The sequence below is a fragment of the Hirsutella rhossiliensis genome (assembly GCF_020360975.1).
Source record: "Hirsutella rhossiliensis strain HR02 chromosome Unknown scaffold00005, whole genome shotgun sequence".
In the NCBI taxonomy this organism is placed as follows: Eukaryota; Fungi; Ascomycota; class Sordariomycetes; order Hypocreales; family Ophiocordycipitaceae; genus Hirsutella; species Hirsutella rhossiliensis.
This window is the reverse complement of record NW_025408671.1, coordinates 610792-624328: the sequence shown is the minus strand read 5'-3', so window position 1 is coordinate 624328 and position 13537 is coordinate 610792. Positions and strand designations below refer to the sequence as shown.

Below are 13537 nucleotides of genomic sequence, written 5' to 3'. Positions count from 1 at the left end.
TGGCCCCCGTCCACAGTCCACGATGCCGGATTCCCGAGCAATCGCCGGTCCGCCTCGCGCCGGACGGAGAGCATCAGACGCCCTTCAGGTGCGTGCGTGCATGCAAAAAGAAACAAGGTTTCCAAGACGCGTGCTTGACAGGCCGCCACGATTGCCCGGAAGGGACGGGATGAAGAGCATGCTCAACGACGAATGGGCAGCTGGAATTGAGAGAAATCTGCATGCAGAGTGCGAAGTAAACGCAAAAAGGAAGATACAAAGGAACGAAAAAGAAGCATCTCCGTTTCTCCACCCCGATCCCCTCCACAGCAGCCCACATTTGTCTCGAACCCATCAATGACGCCTCGCCTCTCGGCCCCAATCCTCATTCGTTCCTGGCTATTCCTCTCTTACACAAGGCAGGGGTGGCCCCCCCTATCCGTAGCATCTCGAGGGCCCGCGCTGCTGTCATGGGTTGTGAAAGAGTCGGTCCCCCGTGGGTTTCCAGGGTTGGGGGCCTGAGCGGCCGCTTCCGGATCCATCACTGACATTATTTCCTCTTGCTTGTTTCTTTCCATTCCTTCCCTTCCCTCTCTCACACACTCTCTCGCACTGCCCGGGTCCTGCCGCCATTCTTGATGCCTTCGACTCTGCCCCCTCCGCCCTTTCCCCCCTTTCCTGCTCCACACCTCGACCCCCGAGGACAGCCGCCGGGGAAGCCAAGACACACCAGGCAGGCCCAAGCCCGGGCTCGCTCCCGCTCTGATTGCGACGGACGCTTGTCCTGCTCCCGTCGCCGACGACGACTCGGCCGGAGGACGCCGTGAAATCCTCTCCGTCAACCCTTCTGGCCGTCGTTGGCCGAAAACAAAACAACAGAACCAACAACAACAATGGCAACAACAGCACAGACAAACATGCGGCACCGGACGTGGAACCTGGATATTGACCGCTTCCTCAACCCCCTCGTGCCGTCGCCGCCATGGCCTATCCTGCCGTACCCCGTGGCGCACTTCCTGGGCCACCGCAAGACGAAGCCGCAGGAGACGGGCAACCTCATGCCCATATTCTGGGCCTTTGTCGGCATCCTGTGCTCCATCCTCGTCATCGAGGCCGTCACAAGCCGCGTGCCGCTGTTTGAGGCGCGCGGCGTGCCCATGATTGTGGGCTCGTTTGTACGTGCAGTCCTTTCATCTTGTTTCCTTGCAGGCTGTGCCCTCGTGTTTGGTGGCTGAATGACCGCCAAGCCTCCATGCTTCTCCTCCCGCCATTGATAGGCTCTCGTTGCGTTTCTCATGTCTCAACCATTGCTAGTCCAGCATCAGGGTTGGACAAAGGGGGGGCACGAGGAACGGGTCCTTTCGATGTCGAGAGAGCCACAATCGCCAGTCTAACACGAGGCTTGACAGGGAGCCGCGGCCGTGCTCGAGTTCTACGCCATAGAGTCGCCCTTGGCGCAGCCGCGCAACGCCATTGCGGGCCAGCTCATTGCCACGGTGGCCGGCGTGGCCATTGCCAAGCTTTTCCAGCTCAGCAGCAGCTTCCAGGAGCTGCGCTGGGTGGGCGGCGCTCTGGCCTGCGCCTCGGCGACGGCGCTCATGGCCTTGACCAAGACGGTGCATCCGCCGGCGGGCGCCACGGCGCTGCTGGCCGTCGTCGACGTCAACCTCGTCGCCGTCGGCTGGCTGCTGGTGCCCGTCATGATGCTGGGCTGCGCGCTGATGCTGGCCATTGCGCTGGTCGTCAACAACCTCGAGCGCCGCTTCCCCATGTACTGGTGGACGCCCCTGGATCTGCGGCAGACGGAGCCGGCGTTTGTGAGGGGGGGGGAGGGGGGGGAGGGGGAGCAAGGGCCGCGGCGCCGGCGTCGGCCACACCGGCGCCGGCCGGATGACGAGGAGACGGGCAACGACGACGAGGAGAGGACCGTCGTGGGCGGCGGCTCGAGCCAGCAGACGGGCGAGAGCGACGGAGACGGCGGTAAAGAATCGGGACGCCGGCGGGACGCGGACGATAATGCCGGACGCGGCAAGGCCGAGGTGGTTATTCGGCGGGGGCAGGTCATCGTGCCGGAGCACATGTTTCTGACGCAGGAGGAGGTGCAGCTGCTCGAGTCCATGAGTTTCCGGTTATGATGATGGCGACGATGACGATGTCACGACTGCCAAAGACGAACACGGCCAAGACGACGGGGACGATGGATTCAACCATGGCCGACTGCTGTTCAAATCGGTTTCCTGTTCGCCACTGAGCCCGACTACAGATATTTCAACCATGACGGCGATAGCGAAAGAAGGAGAAGGTAAAGTTTGGACTTGTACATCTTGATAGACCCTGGCTACGTGTATATGCCCACGTCGAGCTGCACTTTAGTAATGACTGGAAGACCTGCAAACTGTACAGGACAAGGGGCCACGGCTCCCGTCCTGGCAATCTTCCAACATGGAACGAGCCGCATGACGCGAGCCAGTCAAGCAACTAGAGGACGGCAAGCCAACAGGACAAAATATGCCTTTCTGCCTGTCTTTTCACCCGGACCACTGCGGCCCTCTCAACCGGAGCCGGCTCTAGTAACCGGCCACGGAACGCAAAACAGCCACGTCTTGACCGGACTCATGTTCATCGAGCGATATTCCAAGTCACCTCGCTAGCCTTCCCCTCTTTCGTCTCTTCCCCCCGCCTCCAGGCCCGGCTGCATGGCTACTGAACCCTGTCAAGGCGATCGCCAAAGCCTGGTGCAAAAAGGCCCACGCTGTGAGTGGATGGGCGCGCGGCAGACGCGGCCAGTGAGTCACCGGCTCCTCTTTGCCTCTGACGTCGGTGCAACAGCTTCCGTGGTTGATGTGCCCAGCGGTCGAGCAAGCTGGGGCATTGAGTGTCCACTACCGATGCATGCATGGAGTATAGGGCTCCGATATCATACCGCGGCTGACAGACATCTACGGCGAATGACTGTCTCCCGCTTGCTCCTCGCATGGAGGCCAGGCATATCAAAAGGCTTCCGCCCGAGCCAAAGTCCCCCTCAACTACCCATTCCATTGCAACGGTTCATTCTTACATTGAATACTGCCGTCCAGCGACGCGGAATCAGCTCGAGCAATATCGTGGCGCGTCCTCCTCTTTCCATGGCGGCTACGGCGTCAGCGGCAGACCGGCGGCCCTGGTTCCTGCGTTCAACATACCCCGTCGACTTCCCAGCCCACGATGCACTGACCAAGTCGCGAGCCGATTTCGATGGTTTCCTGGCTGACCAACTCATCCGGCGTCGCCCCGATCACGCCTGCGCCGAAACGCCGACCCTCGGTGGCGACTCTGCCTCGATAGAGGCTAAGGTCCGCGATGACTTGGCCGTCATGGACCTGGACGGCGCGACCCAAGCCGGTGACGAGGCCGTCGGCAACATGGACACGGATCCCAAGACGTGGGGACCCTTCATGCAGGGCCTCGTGAACCACCACCGCCATCAGCCGGCCCCGCCCGGCCTTCCGGCTAACAAGATGCTGACGGAAAACGCCGACGTGGCGCTGCGGTCGAGCACCAACCCTCTGGTCGATCTCTTTGCCGAGCTCGAGGACGTCGTCTCCGGGCCTCGGCTGCGGCAACTGCTCGACGCCGCGTGGGCCGAAGACCCGTCGGCCACGCTCAAACTCATCTTCAACGCGCGCTCCATCCACCTGGGCAAGGGTTCACGGGGCAGCTTTTACCGCGCCGCCGGCTGGCTGGCCCAGAACCACCCGCTCACCCTCGTCGCCAACCTGGGCTGGCTGAGCCGTCCGGTCATTGAGAAGAAGGCGGGGACGGCGGCTGGCGAGGCCGACGAGGACGTGGTCCTGGTGGAGGGCCCGCGGTCCGATGAGGAAGACGGCTGGACGAGGCTCGATGTCAAGCACGGAGTCGCGCACGGCTACTGGAAGGATCTCCTCAACATCCTCGTTCTGGCCGTCAGGGGTAAGCTTGACGTCCTGGCCGACCCTCGCGACGTGCTCAACGCCGAGGACGAGATCATCTCGCGCGTCATGAGGAACCGCTGCGCGCGCCGCTCCGGCCGTGTCCCGCCCAGGCCCCCCGCCAACGGCTACCGGAGCCGGGGAAGACCGACCCGCACCGGCGCCGAAAACCCGGCCGACGAGGCGGTCCCGGCGGCGCACACGGAGGCCCGGAAAGACGGAAGCGCCGGTGAAGGCAAGACAGAGAAAGCGAAGCCCGACATCAAGCAGAGGCGGAACGAGGCGAGGAAGCGCCGCCACGCCACGGCCGTCGACGCCTTTTCCAACAACGTCGTCTACCGCGCACTACACCTCGCCGTGGCCCGGCTCTTTGCCCAGCAGCTCCGTGCCGACCTGCAGGCCCTTGGCGACGAGCACCCGGGCACCAGGCGGCGCGGCGTCTCGCTGTGCGGCAAGTGGGCGCCGTCGCAGGACCACTTCCACGACCGGCACACCTCTATCGCCAGCTCCATCGCCGAGCTGCTGCACCCGCGCGAGTCTTTGACCGCCCAAGACGCCGGCCTGGCCCCCGACGCCGGCCGCGAGACCTTCCTCCGGCACGCGCGGGAGCGGTACCGGCGAGACCTGTCGGCGCTGCGGGCGCACCTGGGCGTCGTGGAGCGCGACGTGACGGCCGGCACGTTTGACAGGATCCGGTACGAGCGCGTGCCGTCGCTGGCCATGAGCGCGCACTGCGGCGTCTTCATCGCCAAGGACGCCGAGCGCTTCGAGGCCTACGTCGAGCGCGTCGCCCGCGGCAAGGCCGGCATCTCGGGCGCCACGCTGCTGCCGTCGACGCTCGTCAGCCGCATGCGCCTGTGCTCGGGCGGCGAGCCGCGGCCGTCGTCGCGGCAGGCCCTCGTGCGGCGCCGCGTGTGCGAGCTCGAGGCCCGCGTCGCCGACGGCCAGTGGCGCACGCTGGTGCGGCGGATCCGCGACTCGGGCACGCTGGCGTCGAGCATCGCCGTCTGCGACGTCTCCGGCAGTATGGAGGGCCCCCGGTTCCCCGACGGCTCCTGTCCCATGGACTCGGCCCTCGGTCTGTCGCTGCTCGTCGCCGAGGTCACGGAACCGCCCTTTGGAGGCGCCTTCATCACCTTCAGCGCGAGTCCGACGGTGCAGAAGATTGATCTGACGCAGGGCCTCGGCGAGAAGCTGCGCGGCATGCAGGCCTCGGAATGGGGCCTCAACACGGACTTTGTCAAGGTCTTTGAGGAGCTGATCCTGCCCATGGCCGTGGAGAACAAGCTGCCGCCCGAGGACATGGTCAGGCGAGTCTTTGTCTTTAGCGACATGCACTTTGACGGTGCCCAGGAGACATGGAGCCTTGACGGCTCCCAAGACCGCCGGGATAAGCAGCCGGAGAAGTGGAGCTCGTCGTACGAGCGCATCAAGCGCAACTTTGCCGGCGCTGGCTACGACATGCCCGAGCTGGTGTTTTGGAACCTCGCGGGCGGACGCGCCGGCTCCGGGGCCGGGGAGGCCGGGGGAGATGCCACGGCGCCCAAGCCGATCGCGGCCACCGAGGAGGGCACAAGCCTCGTGAGCGGCTACTCGCAGGGGATGCTCAAGGTCTTTCTCGACAATGGCAGCTTCCAAGACCCAGAAGAGGAGGAGGAAGACCAGCCGGAGGAGAGTGACGACGAGATGGTTGTCGTCGGGCACGGAGAAGGAGAGACGGGTGCCGCGCAGACGAAGCGCAAGATCCGCAAGGATCCTCTGCGGACGGTGAAAAGGGCCATTGGGCACGAGGCATATGCCATGCTGCGGGTGATGGACTAGAGAGCACGGCTAGCCATGTCTCGTTATTGTGTGATGCTGTCGCTACTCCGCGGGAGTCATCACGTTGTTATATCAGGGTCCTCACAGCTCAATAACAAACTCGTCAGTTGCCGCTCAACAAGACTTGCCATTCAACTGTCGATGTGCTTGACGATGCCTTGACACGCTCAGCCGTCAGGGGTGTTGACATCCACCCGCCAAGCAAGCACACAACATGCAAACTCTCCGCTGCACGTCCGTGCCCGCAGATCTCAATAACGCATCGTTCTCCCAAGACGATCTCTTGGGGCTCGGAGGAGAGACTCCACGTGGCAAGCATCAAAGTTCATAAACCAGCTTTCTCGCAGCTCCTCCCGCCCTGCCGTCCCTCTACGACACAGGACTGGAACGCCGCTGTCTCAAACTCAACCTGGGACTACGTACCGGTGGCCATGACGTACTCTTCCCCTGCTCTGTCTCTGTCGATTCCCTTTTCTCACCGGTTGCAGATGGCCGGATCTGGCTGCAGGGGAGGCAGGGGACTGAAGCCAAGATCGAGCATCACTTGGCATTGGCGGCAAAGAATGGGGTGTCCCGCCTCCTCGTCTTGTTCCCGTACCCTGGGGCAGTGCGACCAGTGACGATGCTGGGCGAGCGAGCAAGGGAGCATGTGGATGGACGGACGGGGCAGACTGGCCTCTTCTCAGCTTCTCCCCTTCTATATTTCCCCGTTGCCAGCGAGCCACACGATGGTATGTAGAGGGCGTAGCCGCCCATGTGCACACCGCCAACCTTGCCTTACACGCGAGACAAACTCCAATCTTGAGCCGGGACGGGCGGGGTGCGCGTATGATGATGTGCATATGAAAGAGAGACACTAGGCCAAGCATTGGAAAGAGAAGGACTGAGGAAGCGACGTGAAGAGCATTTCGAAACATCATGTTACAATCTGACGTGGGGAGCAGACTGCCAATTAACTTGATATTAACGAGCACGCGAGATCTGTGAGAAGCAAGGACCACACAGCAAGCAGCGGCATCTCGCGTTTACCGAAATCAGACACCTCGCATCGTCTTCTCCGCTCACAGACACATCCAGCGTCAGCTCCGCTCTTCTCCACCCTATAAAAACTCCCTTGACAGTGCAGCGGTATCCTCGCCATGGAAAAAAGACGCCCAAATCCGGCCTCGTTACTGCCAATGCCTGGCCTCCTCCTCCAAAAGCCCCATCATATCCCAACCGAGCGAGACATGACAGCATTCCTCGCCCGCGTAGCTCGCCACGTCCTTGGATGCTCTGCGACGGTTCCAGAGTGACGATGCTCCGCTTCACGCCCAGACACCAGCGACGGGGGCGGGGGACTGGATCCAGGTGGGTGGAGGCAGGTTGACGAGTGAACAGTTTCGAGAAGGAAGGAGATGCCATGTCTGCCTTTGTGAGACATGCTCAATGGTAGGGGTGAGGCCATAGTAGGGGTTTTCCTGGATGATTCTGGGCTGGTCTTCGTGACTGGATAAAAGCCCGGGGTCCGTGATCGTGACCAGTCATGTCGGTCCTCTGCCTCGACGATAACTTGCGAAAGAGGAGGGCCAGAAGCTGGTGAGACACGGAGACCGTAAATTTGCTGCCCGTGGCCCCCTCGGGCCTGGGCCTTTCTGAAAGCCAACCTCTGCGCAGCCTCACCAACGCAGTTCGTCACCCGCGCTGCCAAGGGCCAAGGGAGCAGGTGCCTTGTTGGATCGTGGGGCTCTGGGATATGCATCAGATATTGCTGCCCGGTCCGCTCGCAGGCCCGAAACGCCGCCCCCTTGCTGGGCGTCCGTTCCTTTGGCGCCTCCCTTGACAGCGGCGCGACACATGCTGCGCTTTCGTCTCGCCACCGTTGCTTCAAACTTTACAGTCCCGCTTCGTCGGCCTCGGCCTCGTCCCCGTCTTCGGTGTCGTCGTCGCCAGTGGCCACGACGAGCTTATCCACCATGCCCATGAAGCGCGTCCGGTACTCGGCTGGGTGGGCCGTGATACTCATGGGCCCCTTGTTGGCCAGAAGGTTAAACACATTGATCAGGCCCGTCATGGCCTTGGCGCGCAGCTTCTTTTTGGCCCAAAAGAAGTCAAGGACAACGGCTCGATAGGTCCAGCGGCCGTCGGTGGAGTGGAACCCTCTGCGCCATGAGCCGCCGACGTTGTCGGCAAAGGGCGACACGACGCTGGAGCCCGGGTCCATTCGGGCGAAGCGCACGAGGAAGAGGGAGTAATCAACGGCGCTCGCGGCGGCGAGCAGCGCCGTGTCGGCGTCGAGGAGGGACAGCAGTTCAGCCCTGGCCTCAGCCGAGACCCGCACCTTGCCGGGGAACGTGTCGACTAGCCGGTCTTTGACGCTGTCGGGCGCCAGCCTGCCCTCGGCAATGTCTCGCTCGGGGAAGAAGTAGTCGTTAGGTTTAAGGTCGTATGTTTCCACGCTGGCATACTGCCAGCGCCCGTCGCCATCTTGGCCGTCGGGCAGGCCGCGATAGAGTAGGTTTTCCATGACGACGTGGTGCGTGGGCGCGGTGCCTAGCAATCCGCCCAGGGTGGCGCGTGGGGTATAAACCATGTCGACGATGCGGACGAGCAGGCTGTCCGGGCAGCGCCTCATGTGCGCCGTGTATACGTCGAAGAGGTCGTGGGCGAAGAACTGATGCTCGAAGCGGCGGGGGAGCGACTTGACGAGGTACATGTCGTTGGGCGTGGTGAAGAAGGTCGAGCCGCTGTATCCGAGGTCTCCGGCGGGCACGCGCTGCGTCGATGCATCGGGGGAGGAGGACAAGCGAAACGAGTCCCTGTACTCGTCGTCGTCGAGCTCCCAGATGTCGCGGCGCAGCTGGAGAAAGTCGGATGAGCGGTAGCGCGTCATGCTAAGCCTGAAGAGGCAGAAGAAGGAGACGAAGGCTTTGACGGCGCCGTCGAGGACGCCCTTGGTCTCGACATGCTGGTCCGGTGCCGTGACGGCGTCGGCGACGCTGGCGGAGATGCGGGACGTGCGACTCGTCATGACAAACGGCGCCGCTTCGGGTCCATGGGCGTGTGAGGGCGGATCGTCAGACTTTGCCTCCACGGGGCGCTGGTGAATGGGGACATTTCGCATCAGTCGAGGTTGAGCAAATCTGGATATTGAGGCAATTCAGGCATCAGCAGCGGAAGCAGCAGCAACGGCAGCGGCAGCAGCTTCCCAGCCCTCGCACGGTGTGACGTCATTGCGGCGCACGGATGCGGCCTGCACATCGACGGGCAGCCTCAATCGCCATGAGTCACGTCTAAAAGAGACGGGTTCGGCAACCAAGTAGGGCATATTTCTTGCAGTTTGAGCGGCTACGTACAGAGGCCAACTTGTAATTAGTGTCTGGTTGATGTGGTAGCGACTGTTATGTTAATAGTGTATGTCGCGGATATAGCCAACTCGGGTAAGTTAGTGGGTGGTGTCATGTCTGCTTGTCACAGCGCTGCGTGCGTACAGTGCGGCCTTGATGCCGACACAGTAACCATTGTTCAACCTCGTCCGTCTTCACCCAAGCCTCGCCCACGCCAGCCAGCCTCCGTATCCCAGCATCCCCATCATCACCAGCTCGCCCAGCATGGTAACGAGGTTCTTGTGCGCCCGCTTGGTCGACTGTTGGAGGTTCCGCCGCGAGTTGACGGCAAACGTCTCGCGGTCGTTGATGCGCGGAAAAGGCGCTTCGACCGGCTTGCCCGTCGCCTCGTCCTCGACCATGGGCACCGGCACCCCGAGGTGCTCGCACAGCGGCTTCCACCCGTCTTGCACACGGAACTCGAGGCACCTCTCGGCGGGGATGCGGTCGCGGAACTCCTGGTACTGCCCCTTGAACCACGCAATGGCCTTGTCCTTTTCCTCGACGTGGTCAAAGGGCATGCCAAGCTTTACCATGACGTTTGTGAAGCGCACCCAGCTGCGGATTTGCCCGTCCAGGGCGTAGCAGTACAGCCGCGCCGCCCGCTCCCTCAGCGATTGCGGGCGCAGGACCTTGTGGATGCTCTGCAGCGCGCTCTCGTACCACAGCTCCGGGTCGCGGTTGAGGATGACGACCTTGGCATCCGGGTATAGCTCGGCCAGCTCGGCACTGAAGACGGCCGACGGCATGTCGCAGCACGCCTGGCAGTGCCCGAGCAAATGGTCCCAGTCGGCCTTGCCAAAGCTCCCCTTGCCTGCGTACTTGGCCTCGTAGGCCCGGATCCACTGCTCCGGGTGGCTGTCGAGATTCTGCAGCACCGTGTGCATATGGTAGCAGTCGTGGAAGCCCAGCTGCCATAGCGCCGACCGCATGCTCATGGTTCCCGTGCGGTGGACACCGCAGACGATGACTCGCATCGGCACCACGCGGTCCGGGACGCCAACGGCGGTTTGCTGAGCCATGATTTCGATGGTTACAATGATCAAATCGTCTGTGTCCTCGTCTCCGTTTTCGTCTTGGGGGCTATCGTAGTCGCTATCCGCAGTCTTAGTCGGCAAGCAACTCAGAGACAGGCACAGTCGGTACGAGAGGAAGAAGAGATGAACAACAGAATCTCACAAACACGACGGGAGGGGACGGATGGATATAAACAGGCGAGAATCCTTGTTCGGCGGCCGAGCCCGAGGCGACCAGGCGGGGGTGCCGGACAGGAAGACAAAAAAGGAAAAACAACATGGTGGCTACCGTGAGCAGGAAACAAGTCTCGTGCTCGGAGTCATCCTTTTGCCGCCCAGCAGCGTCTGCTACGGCTCGTCGGAGGTCGGCGCACAAGGCAGCCCGAGGGTCCGGGGCTACGATCGAGGTCAACGGCAACGGCCACGAGCCGCTGCCGCCAAGGAGGGGATGCGGGCAAGCTGATTGGAGGCATCCGACGACCTTGCTGTGCGATGCGGGCGAATGCTCGGCTTACGGGCGGCAACGGCGGCGCTGACGCCCTACATGATGCCGATTCTTGAGCCATGGCCTGTATGTAAGCATTTAGTTACAACGTCAGCGATTGTCACAACATGGAAGACGGCCATGGAGGGACCGGCGACGGCCTCGCGAGTTTGCCAAGTGCGGTCGCCGTCGGAAGGCCGACAAGAATCGCCGGGACCCCCTTGCTCTCCTTTGCGCACACGGTTCACACCGTCAATGGCCATCAATGATGGTGGCCACGTTTGCGCCTCGATGGCCTGCCTTTTGCTGCGCGTCCGACGGCCTGGGAGTCAGAGAAAAGAGGGCAAGCGGGCGCACGGCAGTGAGAGGCGTGAGATCAAAAGCATCTGCATTGGTGGACGTAATAAAAATAACCAGAGCTTAGAATAGGCGCTGACACGCTGGCTGAACCGGCCTAGAAGGGCTCCAAAACGCATGTACAGGCCAAGTGTGGATGATGGAGGAGAGAGAGAGTCGACTCTTTGCCTCGACATGCTGCAGCATAGTTGAGTTGCCACACTCTGCTGTCTTGTGAGATGCTTGTACCTCAAGGTATAATACATGCCTCGTTGATCGCCACCAAGGGAAACTCCCGCACGTTGAAACTCGATCCCGTCCAAGACAAAGCTTAACATTCGAGGGACGCAGTGTTTGGTATGCACCGGTTGTTTCAGGCTCGACTTTGGCACTTAGCACGGGGTCTGCCGCACACAGCCGATACCAAATTGTACGCGTACGATACAATCTTTAACCAAATTTTCTGGGGCTCGAACTCTATTCTGACGCGTCCCTCGTGCGGTTACAGTTGCATGCACCTGGACCGATGGCAGGCGAGGCAGCATTGGTGATTGCTGGATTCTGCAAATCGCAAGTCCGGACAGTGCCGATCAAGCACACGCTCGACGTTCGTCCGATGGGCGGCGGCCGTCTGCCATGGCTCAATGCAAGGCTGTGCTCAATGGCTGACTCGCAGGCTCATCTGCCGCGTCGTCTCATGGCAAGTCGGTCGTCACAGCGGGACATTGATTCGTCGAGGCGGGTGTTGGCCAGAGCGGGTCACCGGGAGATGGCAGCTGAGAGCATTGGGTCAAGTAATTCTATCCATCCCTCTGGCCTGGAGTCAAGACGACGACGCTCATGCCGCGAATTACGGTCCAGTGGGATAACGTGTCGTGTTTGGTGGATGGCCGACATTGAGGGAAGGGCGGGAGGGAGCATCTGTTGAAGGCTGCTGCGGCACAGGAGTTTTTCATTTCGAAAAGATATATATAGACTGCCAATGCAGATAGATGTCTATGCAGAGTAGAGATTACCTCTGCTTCCGCTCCTTCTGCTCCTTCTGCTCCTTCTGCTCCTTCTGCTCGGCCAGGCTGTGACTCGCCGTCTTGGGTCCAATCAGAAAGACAGACGCCTCGTCAGGGTATCCGCAGGCAGAGACGGCTATGCCCAGCGAGTCAGGCGGCTGAGAGGGAGCTTCCCGGTCCATGGCTCGGTGAAACGCAGCCGTGCGTGCATATCTCCTCATACGTCGACGACGACGCCAGACAGGAGCTGCCTGATTGTCGTGTCGGGTTCGGGGCGCCTTTTTGGCTCCACGGCCTTCAGGTGGCGAGCGGGCGTCAGGTCGACGCTACAGACGCTACAGTAATTACAACTGATGCACTACCTAATAAGTACTACCTAGGTAGGTAGTAATGACTGGCCGTTGGCTGGGCAGTAGAAGCCATTGCTACTGTACAGTACGATGGTGCAGTGGACGAGATATTAGGTAGGTACTTACCTCGTCAACGGGCCTGCTGTATGTTGTATGGGCGGCTGAGCGACGACCATCAAACTCGCTATCATGGCCCCGACCGACATCGGCACCCGAGCGACAAGGTTTACCTGACGCCGTGTGTGCCCTTTGCGCGGTTACAGCCGTGCATGCCACGCTGGAGCACACAGTTTGCCTGCGCAGCAGATCCGACTTGACGTCAACGGGCGGTGCAAAACGTGCTCAGATCGAGGCAGGCCATCGACATAACTTACAGTAACTTACAGGACAAAGGATTCGTCGTTGTAGGCCGCTACTGCTGCAGGTCCGGAGACGTACGTACTGGTAGGGTGCACCGAGGGCACTACAGGGGCCGAGGCGCTGTAAGTTCTGGCCCATGGCCCGTACAGTTCGAGGGGCCCCACGCACTGCAACTCGCCTTCGTCACATGTCTCCGCTGGCCAACAAGGAAGGCGGCGATCCAGGTCATTAGTGCCGTGCTGTTAGAGGAGGGAAAATTTTCCCCTTTGCCAACTCTCCTGACCATCCATCATCTCACCGGGCACGCTATTCCTCGCATGATCAAGCGCACAACCTCGACTCGCGGCAGGGCGGAAAGTCCCGACCGCCCCCTTTTCGAGCCTCTTTGTCCGCTGCCTCGGCCTCGGAGCCCGGCAAGCACATGGCCGTGCAACCCGGCCCTCTCTGCCTCTTCTGCTTTTCGCCGTCGGGTCAAACGAGCCTAGAATCGTCGTGCGGCGCCATGGAGGCGTCGTACCGTATGCAAGCACCGAGGCTACGGTTCTCCCAGGCACACACACACGCACACGCACGCGTCACCCGCCGCAGAGAGACTGGGCGAGATGGATGGCTGGGTCCGCTGTCGACGTGCCGACCCACCGCACCGGAGCCCGCCGACCGCCACCCCCCAGCCAAAAGTTAACCCGACGCCCTCCCCTGCTGCGGTAACGATACGACACATCATGCGCCATCGTCAGGACGGACTCGACATCTGCCGGCAAGCAGATGCCACCATCCAACGCCCAACGCCCATGCTCTCCAATCCCGTAGGCCCGGCCATCCTCGTCCCATCTTGCTCACGGCCCAGGAAGAGTAGAGGCAGGAGAGAGGAG

The 13537-nt window shown here is 61.6% G+C and overlaps 3 protein-coding genes across 3 annotated transcripts; 2 read left to right on the top strand and 1 right to left on the bottom strand.

Annotated features, from left to right (window-relative positions):
- Positions 1-896: 896 nt before the first annotated feature.
- HRG_05275 (HPP family domain-containing protein) lies at positions 897-2114 on the top strand (the record flags this gene model as incomplete). Its single annotated transcript, XM_044863746.1, has 3 exons — positions 897-1154; positions 1389-1796; positions 1935-2114. 3 exons carry the CDS (start codon positions 897-899, stop codon positions 2112-2114), a joined length of 846 nt encoding a protein of 281 aa, XP_044720278.1.
- Positions 2115-3104: 990 nt separating this feature from the next.
- On the top strand, positions 3105-5747 carry HRG_05274 (uncharacterized protein; the record flags this gene model as incomplete). Its single annotated transcript, XM_044863745.1, has 2 exons — positions 3105-5615; positions 5658-5747. The coding sequence occupies 2 exons, from the start codon at positions 3105-3107 to the stop codon at positions 5745-5747; spliced, it is 2601 nt and encodes an 866-aa protein (XP_044720277.1).
- A 1873-nt stretch (positions 5748-7620) lies between these two features.
- Positions 7621-10134, bottom strand: HRG_05273 (phosphatidylinositol-4-phosphate 5-Kinase domain-containing protein; the record flags this gene model as incomplete). Its single annotated transcript, XM_044863744.1, has 3 exons — positions 7621-8869; positions 9272-9721; positions 9776-10134. The coding sequence occupies 3 exons, from the start codon at positions 10132-10134 to the stop codon at positions 7621-7623; spliced, it is 2058 nt and encodes a 685-aa protein (XP_044720276.1).
- Positions 10135-13537: the final 3403 nt, after the last annotated feature.